Below are 12,318 nucleotides of genomic sequence, written 5' to 3' on the forward strand. Positions count from 1 at the left end.
GTCATCTCCTGCGGAGAACGGCTGGTGCACTCTTGTCCTGCAGTTCAGGACCTCTAAGCTCGTTTGATCTGCACAATGGGCGAGCAATCACATATATAAACACGTGGCTGGCAGCGAATCTGTTAAGTAAATGTGACTTAGCCTTACTCTTCTATTTAGTTTTTTAAAGATGGATTTATTTGAGAGAGAGAGAGAGAGAAAGAGAGCGAGCACGGAAAGGGGCAGAGGGAGAGACTCCCACTGAGGGCAGAGCCCAGCTCAGGGCTTCGTCTCAGAGGCCAGGAGATCAGGACCTGAGCAGAAACCCGCGAGTGAGACGCTGAGCTGACTGAGCCACCCGGATGCCCCTTAGCCTTGCTCTTTTACAGAGTGAATCTCTTCTCCCTGAATAAAGCTGAACGCAAACCGCCCACGTAGGCATGAGTAGAGGCCCAGCTGCACTGGCTGAACTGCGTGCGCAGCCCCCAAGCCCGCCCTCGTGGGACCGTTAGAGGGAGCCTACAGAAAGGCCCAGACGCAGCTTATCCATGCCCTGCGAGAATGGAGTCTGAGAGGCCTGGGTTTTAATCCTGGCTCCCTCCTTAGGGGTTCCAGGGAGAGTAAATAAGCGCAAAGGTCTGTGAAGACCTGGGAGCTTCAGCCTCGTCTGCCCCGAGGGAGGCAAGTGAGGCGTGCAGACATTTACGGAGGCTCCCACTCTCAGGTGAGAACCTTGCACTCCCATGACGACTCGGCCAGGGAGTACCTCCTTAAACGGTTCAAGGTCTGTGCCTCGTTTGGTTCGCTGACGCCAGGCCCTGATCAAAGACCCTCCAAAAGTAGCTGAGGGATGAGTTAACCCAGTTTCTTCACCATGAAAGACGGGGATGCTAAAAATCTGCTTTGTCGAGTAAAATTAAGTAGATAATACGTTGTAAGCAACCAGAATAATGTCACATGGCAATCAGGGCTATTGTCGGCTCCCTTCCACAGTCCGATGGATCAGACCAGACAGAACGCAGAGGCTGAAAGGTCAGGGCATATTCAGGAAACAGTGAGAAATCCAAGCACAGCCAGCACAGTAGCAGAGAAGCGAGACGATCCAGAAAACAGCGGGTCTGGACCGCACAAGGCCTGGCACGCCACCGACAAGGGCATCATCGGCCGGGCATCCCCCGGGGCAACAGTGAAGGAAGCTAGACGCTAGCACTGGTCTGGGCCGCAGCGGCGGCTGGTGGGGGCCGCACTTACCTCTCCCGGGGCAGCTGGTGGTTGGGGTTGTGCCGGCAGCGCACGCTGAGGCCGAAGAGCTTGCGGGCCGTGCGCTGGATCTTCTGCCTCTGGGCCTCGGTGGCGCTCTGCAGAAGCTTGTACCGGTTCTGCAGGTCCCAGTCGTTGCCCCAGTGCTGATGGATGCTCCCGATGGTCAGGAAGTGGTTGCTGGGGAGACGCTTCATGAAGGATTTAAACTCGTCTGGCAGGAGACAAAGGGCAGAGAGAAGGGCTGAGCGCCGCAGCCCCCATCTGAGCGCCACAGCCCCCATCTGAGCGCCACAGCCCCCATCTGAGCTTGCCTCGCACGCTTCGCCCCACCGACCAACCCAGCAGGCTTGCAGATACAACGTCCTCCTTCGAGGCCCACGAACGCTGCCCCGGCCTGCTCTGCTCTGACCACGCCATGCAAGGGCCACCGCACTTTCAGGGACGGTCCGTTTCCTTTGCCGCCACGGGAGTGAAACGTGCAGCCTGCGTCCCCATGGGAAACCGGGCTTCCCAAACTTCGGTCATCTGAGTGCCAGCTTGGTAACGATAGTCACATCCCACGTGTACTTCTACTTGATATTTTCTTGGAATCAATTAAACCACTTTTTAAAAATCCAATTCTGCATTAGAAAACCTCCCTCACGTGCCTTCAATAGAATGGGAGCTATAAAAATAAAGCTGGACTCATTGAACATAATAAAAATAAAATAAAATAAAGTTTTAAAAAATAAAGCTGGAGACGCAAATACAATGTAAACTGTGTTAACAGATCCTGGACCGATACCGTTGCCAGGTAAATGCTCAAACCCTTGCTCCTGCTCTCACGGAGACATCCGGGAAGGTCGTGAGTGATAGACAAGTGCTAAAGGTGTATTAGCACCAACTCGAAAGTTCTCTTTGGTGTCATCTGCAGGGTTGAGGGGGAACGGAGGTGGGTCAACCTCCCCACAGTGCGATCCAGTCCCACTGGAGGTTGTGTACCCTTTCACGTAATGTCCCATTTGGGGGACACCCACACTGAAGAGACGGGGGCAAATCTTGGGTCCCCGGGGCGAAGTTTTCTGCCTCAGGGTGTGGTTCTGTGTTTCAGAGTTTCAATATTTGCTACTACTTGACACGGCCTTAGAGATTCTCTAGGCCAGTTTTCTGGTTCTGCCTAGAGGGAAACTGAGGCCCAGAGTGGGGAAATAATTTTCTGAAGGTAGAACAGCCTGGGAGTGACAAGAGGCAGGACTCAAATCTGAGCTGTTGTTTTTTTTAATATAATATTCACCCCTGCCATCCCTCCCCCCACTATTGGGAAAAGAATTAAGAGGTTGATCATATTGTAGGAAAAAAAACACAACTAAATGCTTGGGGAGATATATATATATATATACACATAAATTTGCAGCTTAGTACTTTCAGTTCGTGTTATAAAACCTACAAGGAAATTTCAGGTCCATTAGGCATTCATTTTATTTTTAAAAATGCCTACATAGCTTTCAATCAGCACCACACTCAGTCTGAAACACCTAACCCATATAAGTGATTTCACAGCAAACCTATGAGGTGGGTACTTTCAGTGCCTCCTTTTATAGAAACTAGGACACAGAGAAGTCAGTTAACTTCCCAAGGTCACACAGCTAGTAAATGGTAGAATTAGAACTCTAGCCAGGCTCTGAATCTTATTCTCTTACTCAACATTATACACTTACTCTGAACACATAAGGAGGACCAGTATATTGGGATAAAAATAAGTAAAAGGTGCTGAAAACAGGATTCTTGGAATCCCACGAAACTTCCAGCACGTCTTTATTGACAGTCAGACATGCAGGAGACCGAACCACATCTCGGCCCCTGAGCAGCTGTACGACCATCATGCTTTCAATACCTCAGTTTCCCCATATGTCAAACAGGCATCCTGGCACCCCGTGCAAATCTTGAGAGAGTGACATCGGACTGCATCTGCCTAAATAGTTCTCGACGTACAGGAAGTGCTCAGGGGATACGTGACAGCGTAGGATTGGAAGGATATCAGACGACCGTGCTGACTAATTCATTCGGGGAGCTGGCTGGAGGCAGGGGGCTGGCCCTAATGACTCTGTGCTCTTTGGCTGCCCACCCCACCCCGGGGAAGTTATGCCTCCTGTGCAAGGCTCTGTGGACCTGGAAGGACGCAACAGTCGTTTCAGTGAACCTGAATCTGGGTCAGATAGGGATATACGATTTAAGAGTTAAAATGATTTCATTTTCTTGACTCAAAGTACACCGGTTCCCTCCCAATAATGGAGGTGTAGACACAGCCCCATTTGGCTGTGTAAACTGAGTTGGTTCTATTTGACTACCAGCACTCCGACGGTGAAGGAATCACTGGCTTTCCCCTTTTGGCGGGTCATTAATCCCTCCAAAGTGCCTGGTTGGCTGGGGCATTAAGGCCATTGCCTGAAATGAAAAGGAGGAAAATACACATGCACAAGCCACATATACATGTGGAGATGGGTGGATTCGTCTTAATGGGTAAAACCATTCCAAATGGACAAACACAAGCTATCTGGAGCGAGTATGTGCTCTTGTGGGGGAGAAAGTGCCACGGATATCGTTTCCGTGGCCTATTAGCTACTCTGCAGCATCTCAGCTGTGTCTCCTTACGCATCCACCCCCCCACTGAACGTGGTTTCTTCTCCTTGGGAATAGGATTAGATGCTAAAAACCCTTACTGCTCGTGCACGCAGCCGGCGTTCCCCTCTGCTTTTTAGCAATCGGTGGAATCTCTCTGCAAAAGCATTTTATCAAATGCTTCTTTTGTTTGAGGCCAAATAATGGTTGTAACACATTTCCATCATGAGCCTCTCTTCTCTGAATCTCTGGGATTTTAAATGAACTGATGGGTGCAGGTTCATAGGGCAGCCCCAGACCCACGTGAGCTGCGGGAGAGCGGAATCGCTCGTGCATCGCAGGCTCCGCAAGCTGGCTGGGGGCTCAGAGTTCATGGAAACCAGTGGTTTTCAAACACAGCTCAGTACGGCTCAGCTTTCACCTGGGGTGCACAGCGGCTCCAAGGTATGATTTTGTTCGATCAAAGGCTTTCTCGACTAAACATTTAAATAAATTCAAATATGAAAACCACAAACATGTCCTCTCATTTATCAGATGAGGGAACTGAGGCCTAGGGGGTAAAGAAGAATTAATAAAGTTCTAGAAGCTGCTACAGGCACTGGATTTGGAATCAGGGATTCCATTACCAACCCTGTCGTTTGCTAACGACGTGACCCCGGGGAAGACACTGGGTCTCGGCACCCTCGGTCCTCTAGGATACAGGAACGTCACTACTCGCTGTAATGCGGTTGTTGTGATAAATTTAAGGAATATTAAGTTGTTGCTGTTTTTTTTCAACAGTAGTGCTCTCTGCATATGTCCATTTATTTAGCAGATAGCTGAGGTATTAAATGCCAAGTATTTACTTGGCATCACTTCTTGGAAGTCTCAAGGCTTCCCAAGCTTTTCATGTCCAATGCTGAGCACACAGTCTTTTTTTCCCAACCTCCCAAGGTGTTCTAGCTCAGCGAATGGTACCAGCGTCCATCAAATTGTCGAACAAACATACCTAAAAAAAGCTCTTGAATCTCAACACCCATCTCTTCAATTCGCACAGCCAATGTAACACCAAGCTCTAAATATCTCGGCATGTCTGCCCCTTCCCCATTTTTCCCACCTCCACCATCATGCTGACCACGTCACTGGCCTCTCCCTCCTGGGCACCTTGGGATGGCCTCCCACTGGCTGACATGTGATCACCCACCGATTTCTGCGTCACAGATGCTCTTCCCCAACTCGCCTCTGCTGCCCCGCCCAACCCTCCTGGCCGCGGAAAACTCCCCCTCCACAGATTTGCTCCTTCTTCACACACCTGATTAAAAGGTCACAATTATTTGTATGGTTCTACGATTCATGTCTGGCTTTCACAATCGCTAGAAGCTCCGTGGAGGCCGAGCTCCCACTTTGCCCCTCACCCACTTTATGGCCCTGGGGAGACTTTCCTCCCCCGAAATTCATAACCACAAATTTTCCTAGCCACGAAAAGCAGGAGATAGCTAAGTACTTGAAAAGTCACTTGGGCTTTGACAAGCTGTGAATTCTTTGGATGTCCACATCCGTATCCATACCGATCTATATGTACATGGATGAAAACCTACACACATACCTGTTTACACATGCACGCGTGTTATTTGTTTAGACACACACGCATGGATTCAGGAATCAATACAGATAATTTTGACTCTCCATTCCGCAGAGGCCTCCCTGTGTTACGTGGCATTCCTCTGTCTTCTGCGTGCAGTACAGACAATACATCTTAGGACCACACACTCGATTATGTGATTCATTACTCCATTCGATGGAGACTGACTGAGTACCTCCCCCATGACATCTAAGACCTGGCTCTGGTCCCTCCCAAGTGAAAGAGTTGGGGTCACTGGATATTCCCTCATGGTGGGTCCTAATTCCAGTTAGACAGTTTCCTCTTCTAGACTTGGCTCTAGACAGTACTACCAGGTTCTCTACCTGAATTCTCCAGGTCCTTATAGGCTTCGGCCCAAGCCTTGGCCATGTTGGCCAGCGTGTACTCCATGATCTGGATGTCGGTGATGGGGCAGTTGCACTGTGGGAACTCCTCGGCGCACTGACATCTACACTGGCTGTTCCGACACACGTACTCCCCCTCACCGTTGCACATGATGTAGCTTAAGGCCGACTGGACAAACTTCTCTTGCAGATACTGAGGGAAGATGATCTGAAGACCTGTTTGAGAACAGCAAGAAGGGAAAAAAGAAAGGTTAAAGAAGGTGTTTCATTAACAGCTTTGAAAGGTGATGCGTGGAAATCTAAAGCTGCTAGCTTTCTCCCCGGGTATTGTAACCAAAATACTTCTGGGCCTGCCTGGATCCAGACAGGGCCCCGTTGGCGAGGCCTCCGGTTGCAATGCTCCTACTTAAACTCCTCCAAATCATGACCTTGGCCACCCCGGAAAGGCATGCTTTATTCCACAACTTGAGGACTGAGGCCAGAGCCGGGTCCGGCCTACAGCTTTTCCATTTGGGGAGAAACCCTTATCGAAAGCACGAGATGATTGTTTCCTTTTTTTTATTTCCTTCACTTCTTCTGTGTTCCTTTCTTCAAATATTTATGACTCTAGTTCTGAAGCACAGGTCCTGAGCTAGGCACTAAGTCCATAGAGATGAAAAAGACATGATCCTTGCCCTTGGGGCGTTTACAGTATGGTCAGCAGGGACAGACACGGACACATGTCATCATAACATTGCTTTATAGACCTGCAGCACAGACAGCCACATATGAGGCGACAGGAGAGCAGAAGGCGGCGAATAACCCTGCTCGGATAGCCGGGAAGTCTTTCTAGGGGAGACGGCATTTGGGCTGCTTAAAAGGTAAATAAGAGACCATATCATGTAAAGAGAACAGGAAGCACATTCTAAGGAGAGGAACAGCAAGAATAAGGATGCGCATGTCTGGGAGTTGCTGGTGAATGAAATGAATTTGGATGGGTGGGGGTGCAGGGCTGCAGGGGAACAGGTTTCAGAGGGGAGCAGGTGCCAAAGGGTGCAGGGTTTTATCAGATGCTAAGGAATTTGGACTTCATCCTGGGGATAACGGGGACACTTTGGTAAATTACAAGGATAAGAGTAACATAAGGACAGCGGTATAATTTAATAAGACCAGTGCATCATAAAAATAATATCAGTGCAGGATGACATGAGAGAGGGTTATTTCTCTTTTCTTCTTTGCTCTAAATATGAAGAGGCCAAGGCCCCTGGAGGGGAAGTGACGAGCCCGCGGCTCCAGGACCAACACTCTGGACCACACCTTGTAGTCTTTTCCCTACACCTGCCTATTCAGAGCCTCAATGCCTGAAAACCGAGGATGGAGAAGGATTTCTCTGGGCATGTGCACTACTCACATACCCCTGGGATGCGAGCACAGCAGGCTATGGCCCAGGGTGTCCAACTGGAAGGACAACTCCGGCCCAAATTAATTCATGAAAGCACGTTACCTAAGACATTTCTCTCTACCTCATTTGGGGCTGCTGACAGTTTTAGCCACCAGTGCATATGCAGGTAATGGCTTAACGACCCACTGTGTGAAAAATAACTGTGTTCCCTGGATTACATTTTTTCCCATTCATGCTTCAGGGACACCCCCTCATCCTACTCATCAGGGGTTTGCTGAATAAGCTTGGCATTTCTCTCCTTCTACTTCACAGTTGTGTTTCTACATCCCCTCCCCACTTTCAAAATTATTTAAAAAAAATGAAGCGCCATCATTTCAACCTGTCTTCATCCGGCAGCTAAAAAAGACTGTGTTCAGAAGGGCATTGAGGGAAAGAAGATGGCCTCCAGCACCTCTTACGGCAGGGTCCCAGGAGGTAGTTAAAAGCTGGGCATTGCTAGTCAGGCCCCTCTCCTTACCCCCTTCACATCCCAGGCAAGTCCCTCACACTGCCTAAGCCTCTCCTTTTTCTTTCGTAAAGAGGAGATGCTTTTAGTACCTACATCAGAAGGTTGTTGAGAGGGCTAAGAGAAGGAATCCCTGAAAATTGTCCAGAACAGTTCTTGGCACATGGCAAGCAAATAGTAAATGCTACCCGTTCCTAGTTAAAAAAAAAAAAAAAAAAAAAGATGTATTTATGTATTTGAGAAAGAAAGAGAGAGGAGGGGGAGGGAGAGAGAGAATCCTCAAGCAGAATGTCTGCTCAACGTGGAGCCCGACGTGGGGCTCGATCCCACAACCCTGAGGTCATGACCTGAGCTGAATTCCAGAGTTGGACAGTTAGCCGACTGTGCCACCCAGGCGCCCCGATTCGTTCCTATTTTTGATGATGATGATGATGATGAAATCACTCCTGAGATTGACGCTTTTTACAGCATCAACAGAATCTTCAGGATAAATGAACAATAGCTGTGGGTATTTAATCAGAAGAAAATACTCAGCAGGCAGTCCTGAGCTATTTGCAGAGACTTCCCAGGATCTAGAATTTAGAATTCTCTGCCTGTTGAGTGGCATGGTGGTGGGGGGTTCGGCTGCTCAGGAAGGGGGCTGTGTATCAGTCCACATGGAAGGTGTTGTAACGGACAGAACAGCTGCAGGGCTTGGGCACTGTGGGCTGCAAGGCTGGGGTGAGCTCCACAGCAATGGGCAAGGGGTCCGCAGGAAGCCGAGTGATGGCTGGGGAGGGCTTACCGTACAAGAGGGTGATACAGACACCAAAAGTAGAGTCCCTCCTCAGCTAAGTCTCCAATTCTTTCAGACTATGCATTATTGAGTCATTTTATCTGTATCACAGTTTTTGCTTCCAAAGCAAAATTTATTTTTAGCTGATCCCAAACCCCTATAGGCATCTGAGTCTATGGATTGGGGTTAAGTTTCTGTTGGAACTCTATAGACTATACTCTCAGTCCTATTTTTCTAGCTTGCTCATCATTTTCTTTCTCCCTTTTGTAGGGGATAAAATATTCTATTCTTGGTCCCAGCCCAAAAGGAATTTGGGGAGAGCATTTTTAGAAAATTGCGTCAAATCATTTCTCCGTTTGGCAAGGATACAAAAGGCAGTATTACCTACCCCACTGAATGCCACTGAACACAGATGAAGTTTGGGGTTGGGGGGTTTCTGGGAGCAGCTGAAACACAAAACTGATTGCTCTTTAAAAATGGAAACTCAGATCATGCCGAGCTGTCTCTGAGGCAGAATCTCCTGGGCAATTTTGAAAGAGAATAATGAAGACGTAGCAATTAAAAAGCACTTTTCTGCAAAATGTCATTACTGTTTAAAGTTACATAACCATTTCTACAGCAGCAGAGGGTCACCGAGCAGTCACGGCCGGAGCCGTCTCCCGATGACCTGTGTCCAACAAAGAGGCCCATTGCTGACCTCCACGTCGGCGCCTGAGTCCTGCTCAGGCTTCAATGGGAGTCATAAATAACTTGGAGGGGGATCTGGCCTGTGGAGCCACTGTTCGAAAGATATACAGCTGCTGGCTGGGGTGGAATATTCTGGCCCCACAGTTTCCCAAAGACACACACAGAGCGGGGACGGGATGGGGGAGGAGGGAGAGAGAGAGAGAGAGGCCACCATTACTGCGAGCATATAAATGTTGCCTCAAAGACCCAGGAAGGCAACAGCTGAGAGTTTCATTTGAACACCAAGTCACTCGTGCTGAACATATGGGGTAGCTCCCCCAATCTCATTATACTTTAAAAAAAAAAAAATCTTGTTATACTTTAAATTGGAATGTTTCACTGTTCTGCGAAGTGAGTGGGCAATGTAGATGTGGGAACACCCACGTCATCTTCGTTCTCTTCTCCTGGTTTTTGCCCCTGTCTCCCTTAGCCTTCCTCCCACCTCACCTTCAACACGGAAACCTCACAATCCTTTTTTGTATTTTACATACAGTCTTTGTGTGCGGAGAAATGGTTTCTCCTTTCTGTCACACGGGAGGATGTCTCTATCCCCTTGCTTCCTCACTCCTTCCTAATATTCTATTCTTTCTTTCTTTCTTTTTTTTTTTTTTGAAACACACCAGGCATCCTGCCCTTCTCCTTTCCCTCCCTCTCGCGGGTCTTGTTCTCCCCATGGTCTCTGCACATGTCCCTCCCAGTGCCAAGAATATTCTTTCTCCAGATCTCTGCATGGCTCCCTTGTCCTGCAACCCAGACCTTGCCAGATCACCCAAATTAAAATGCTTCTTTTATTTTCATCATAGGATTAGTTACTGACAGACGTGATCTTATTAATTTGCTTCCATGTTTTTCTTTTCATCTCCCCCATTAGACAGTGTGCTTCAGGGGGACAGGGGCCTTATCTATCCGCCTCAGACCCTCCCTCAGAGCATAAATTAAGGCCAAGCCCGGTAGAGGCTCCAGACACTCATTTGTCGGATTTCCATTCAACTGCTATTCTCTTTTTCACCCCAACTGGAAAAAAAGAAAAGAAAAGGAAAAAAAGAAAAGAAAAAAAAAAAAAGAAAAGTTGTCCCTAACCACTCTGAGGACGTTGGAACTGGCCCAAAGCTGGCCTGAAGCCCCACAACCAAATCAGGCCAAATCCAGGAACTGTGACTGGGTTTCGGAACACTTGAGGGCCCTTCCAGCTCTGGGGCGGGAAAGAGCAGGCACTGAGACGAACCCCTGCCTCGGTGTTCCCCATGGCGGCCCTGGCGCACAGCGGCCTCTGCGGATGTCTGAGCCTCTCTGAAATCCAGTTACTTGCCTGTGAAGTTCAAATCCCGGGGCTGCTGTGAGGAACAGATGAGCGGGAAAGGCATCATCAGTACTCAGCAAGAACCTGGCTGCTATGCACAGAATGTTTTGTCCCCCCAAGTTCCTGTGTTGAGGCCCGAGCCCCCAGAGTACTGGTCTTAGGAGGGGGCACCTTGGCAGGTGATTTGGTTTTCATCAGGTCACAAAGGTGGGCCTCCATGATAGGACTAACGGACACAGAAGAGTAAGACACGGGAAAGGTCTCTCTCCCCCTTCTCCCTCCAGGAGCACACACGAAGGGAAGGCCATGTGTGCACGCAACGAGGACGTGGCTGTCCACAAGCCAGGAGCGTGCCTTTACCAGACACCGAATTGGCCAGCGTTGTGACCGTAGCCTTCCAGCCTCCCGGACTGTAGAAATGGAGGTCTCCCGTTTAAACCACGCAGTCTGTGGTAGTTGCGATAGCAGCCCGAGCAGACGAAGACAAGGACATAATAAGTAAGTGTTCCATAGACGCTAGGCTCCCTGCGTATGCCACGTCAGAAATCATTCATCCCCTGAACCAGACCTGAGTCCTTCTTGGACACAACCTCCAGAGCAGCCCCGTTTGGGCCGGTAGGAAACCTGCCCAGACTGCACTGTCTCTTCATAGTATTCTAGGAATTAGTCTAGGGCTCTATTATTTATCATCCTGTTGTTTCTACTTCAGGGAATCTTCCTCCTTCTCTTTTATCTTTCCTTTTCTTCTCTCCTTCTCGGTCCTTCCGTGTGCCAGGCACCGTGCCATGGACACCGGGGTGAACAAGACAGGCAGTCCCAGTCCCTGCCCTCACAGACCTCAGGGCTTACTGGAGGAGGGGCACAAACCAGCTGCTTGGACACAGGGAAACCAGTGCTCTACCAGGAGCACGAGGCTGCTCGGGGAGCACAGAGGAAGAACACCCAACCCAGACTCGAGGAGGGACGGTCACAGACACGCTCCTGGAGGAAGCGGCATTTGGGCTGAGACCTAATGGATTCACAGGAATTAGGGGATGAGAGGTCCGGCAGGAGAGCAGTTTAGAAAGTGGGGACAGCATGTGCCAAGGACCCAGGCGATAGAGCTCCTTCCAGCTAAGGACCAATCTGACCATCACCTTCCCTTCTGATTAAGGTTCACCATTTTTTTTTGTTTGTGTGTTTGCTTCCAGGTTCCCTAGAAAAGAGATGAAAGCATTCTGGTGCCTCAGAGACGATCAAGACTCCGAAGGGAAGAATGGCAGCGCAGAGATCTGCCAGCTCGTGAGAGGAACGGCACTGCTTATAGCAACAGAGGTCAAGGCTCCTTGTCCCTTACAGACGAAGAGTACAGCTGGGATTCAGAGAAAGGAACAAGGGCTCACTGCATTGTTGAGTTTCAACCACTGGGGAGCACTAGAGTGACAGAAGAACTTTCAGGGGACCCCTACATCGAATTCCTTGATACCTTCAGGGACGCAGTATTGTTGTCCAAAGCAGGCACCTGGTCCAGGTGACTGTGCTTAGTGAGCTAGGGAGAGGGGGACCCAATCAACCAAGCTGAAGGTGCCTTTAAGATTTGGGGGGTCAGTCGAACTTTCAGCTCTGACCCTGATCCTGCTCTTTTGCTGTTAGGAACTCTCAGCCCCTTTCTCCTTTCAACAAGTAGTACATGGGGGTTTGCTGGAGGGGATGCTTCTACCTTCTAAGGACCCACAGGGGGTCCTTGGAGATTCAAAACTAAAGCATAAAATCCAAGTACAAGAGACAAAGGCCTGTGCCGATGATTAAAATATAAAAAGCATCATTGCCTCTGGAACACAGTAGGT

The 12,318-nt window shown here is 49.1% G+C and overlaps 1 protein-coding gene across 1 annotated transcript in view; it reads right to left on the minus strand.

Moving 5' to 3' along the window:
* Positions 1–5,989, minus strand: part of BRINP1 (BMP/retinoic acid inducible neural specific 1) — a 29,693-nt gene extending 23,704 nt beyond the window's left edge. The window contains exons 1-2 of the mRNA XM_026513858.4: positions 5,785–5,989; positions 1,231–1,453 (exon numbers count right to left, since the gene is read on the minus strand). Coding sequence (XP_026369643.2) covers positions 1,231–1,453; positions 5,785–5,956 — 395 coding nt within the window. The 5' untranslated portion in view covers positions 5,957–5,989. The remainder of the gene's footprint in view (positions 1–1,230; positions 1,454–5,784) is intronic.
* Positions 5,990–12,318: the final 6,329 nt, after the last annotated feature.

This window comes from Ursus arctos, unplaced genomic scaffold (assembly GCF_023065955.2).
Source record: "Ursus arctos isolate Adak ecotype North America unplaced genomic scaffold, UrsArc2.0 scaffold_18, whole genome shotgun sequence".
NCBI lineage: Eukaryota > Metazoa > Chordata > Mammalia > Carnivora > Ursidae > Ursus > Ursus arctos.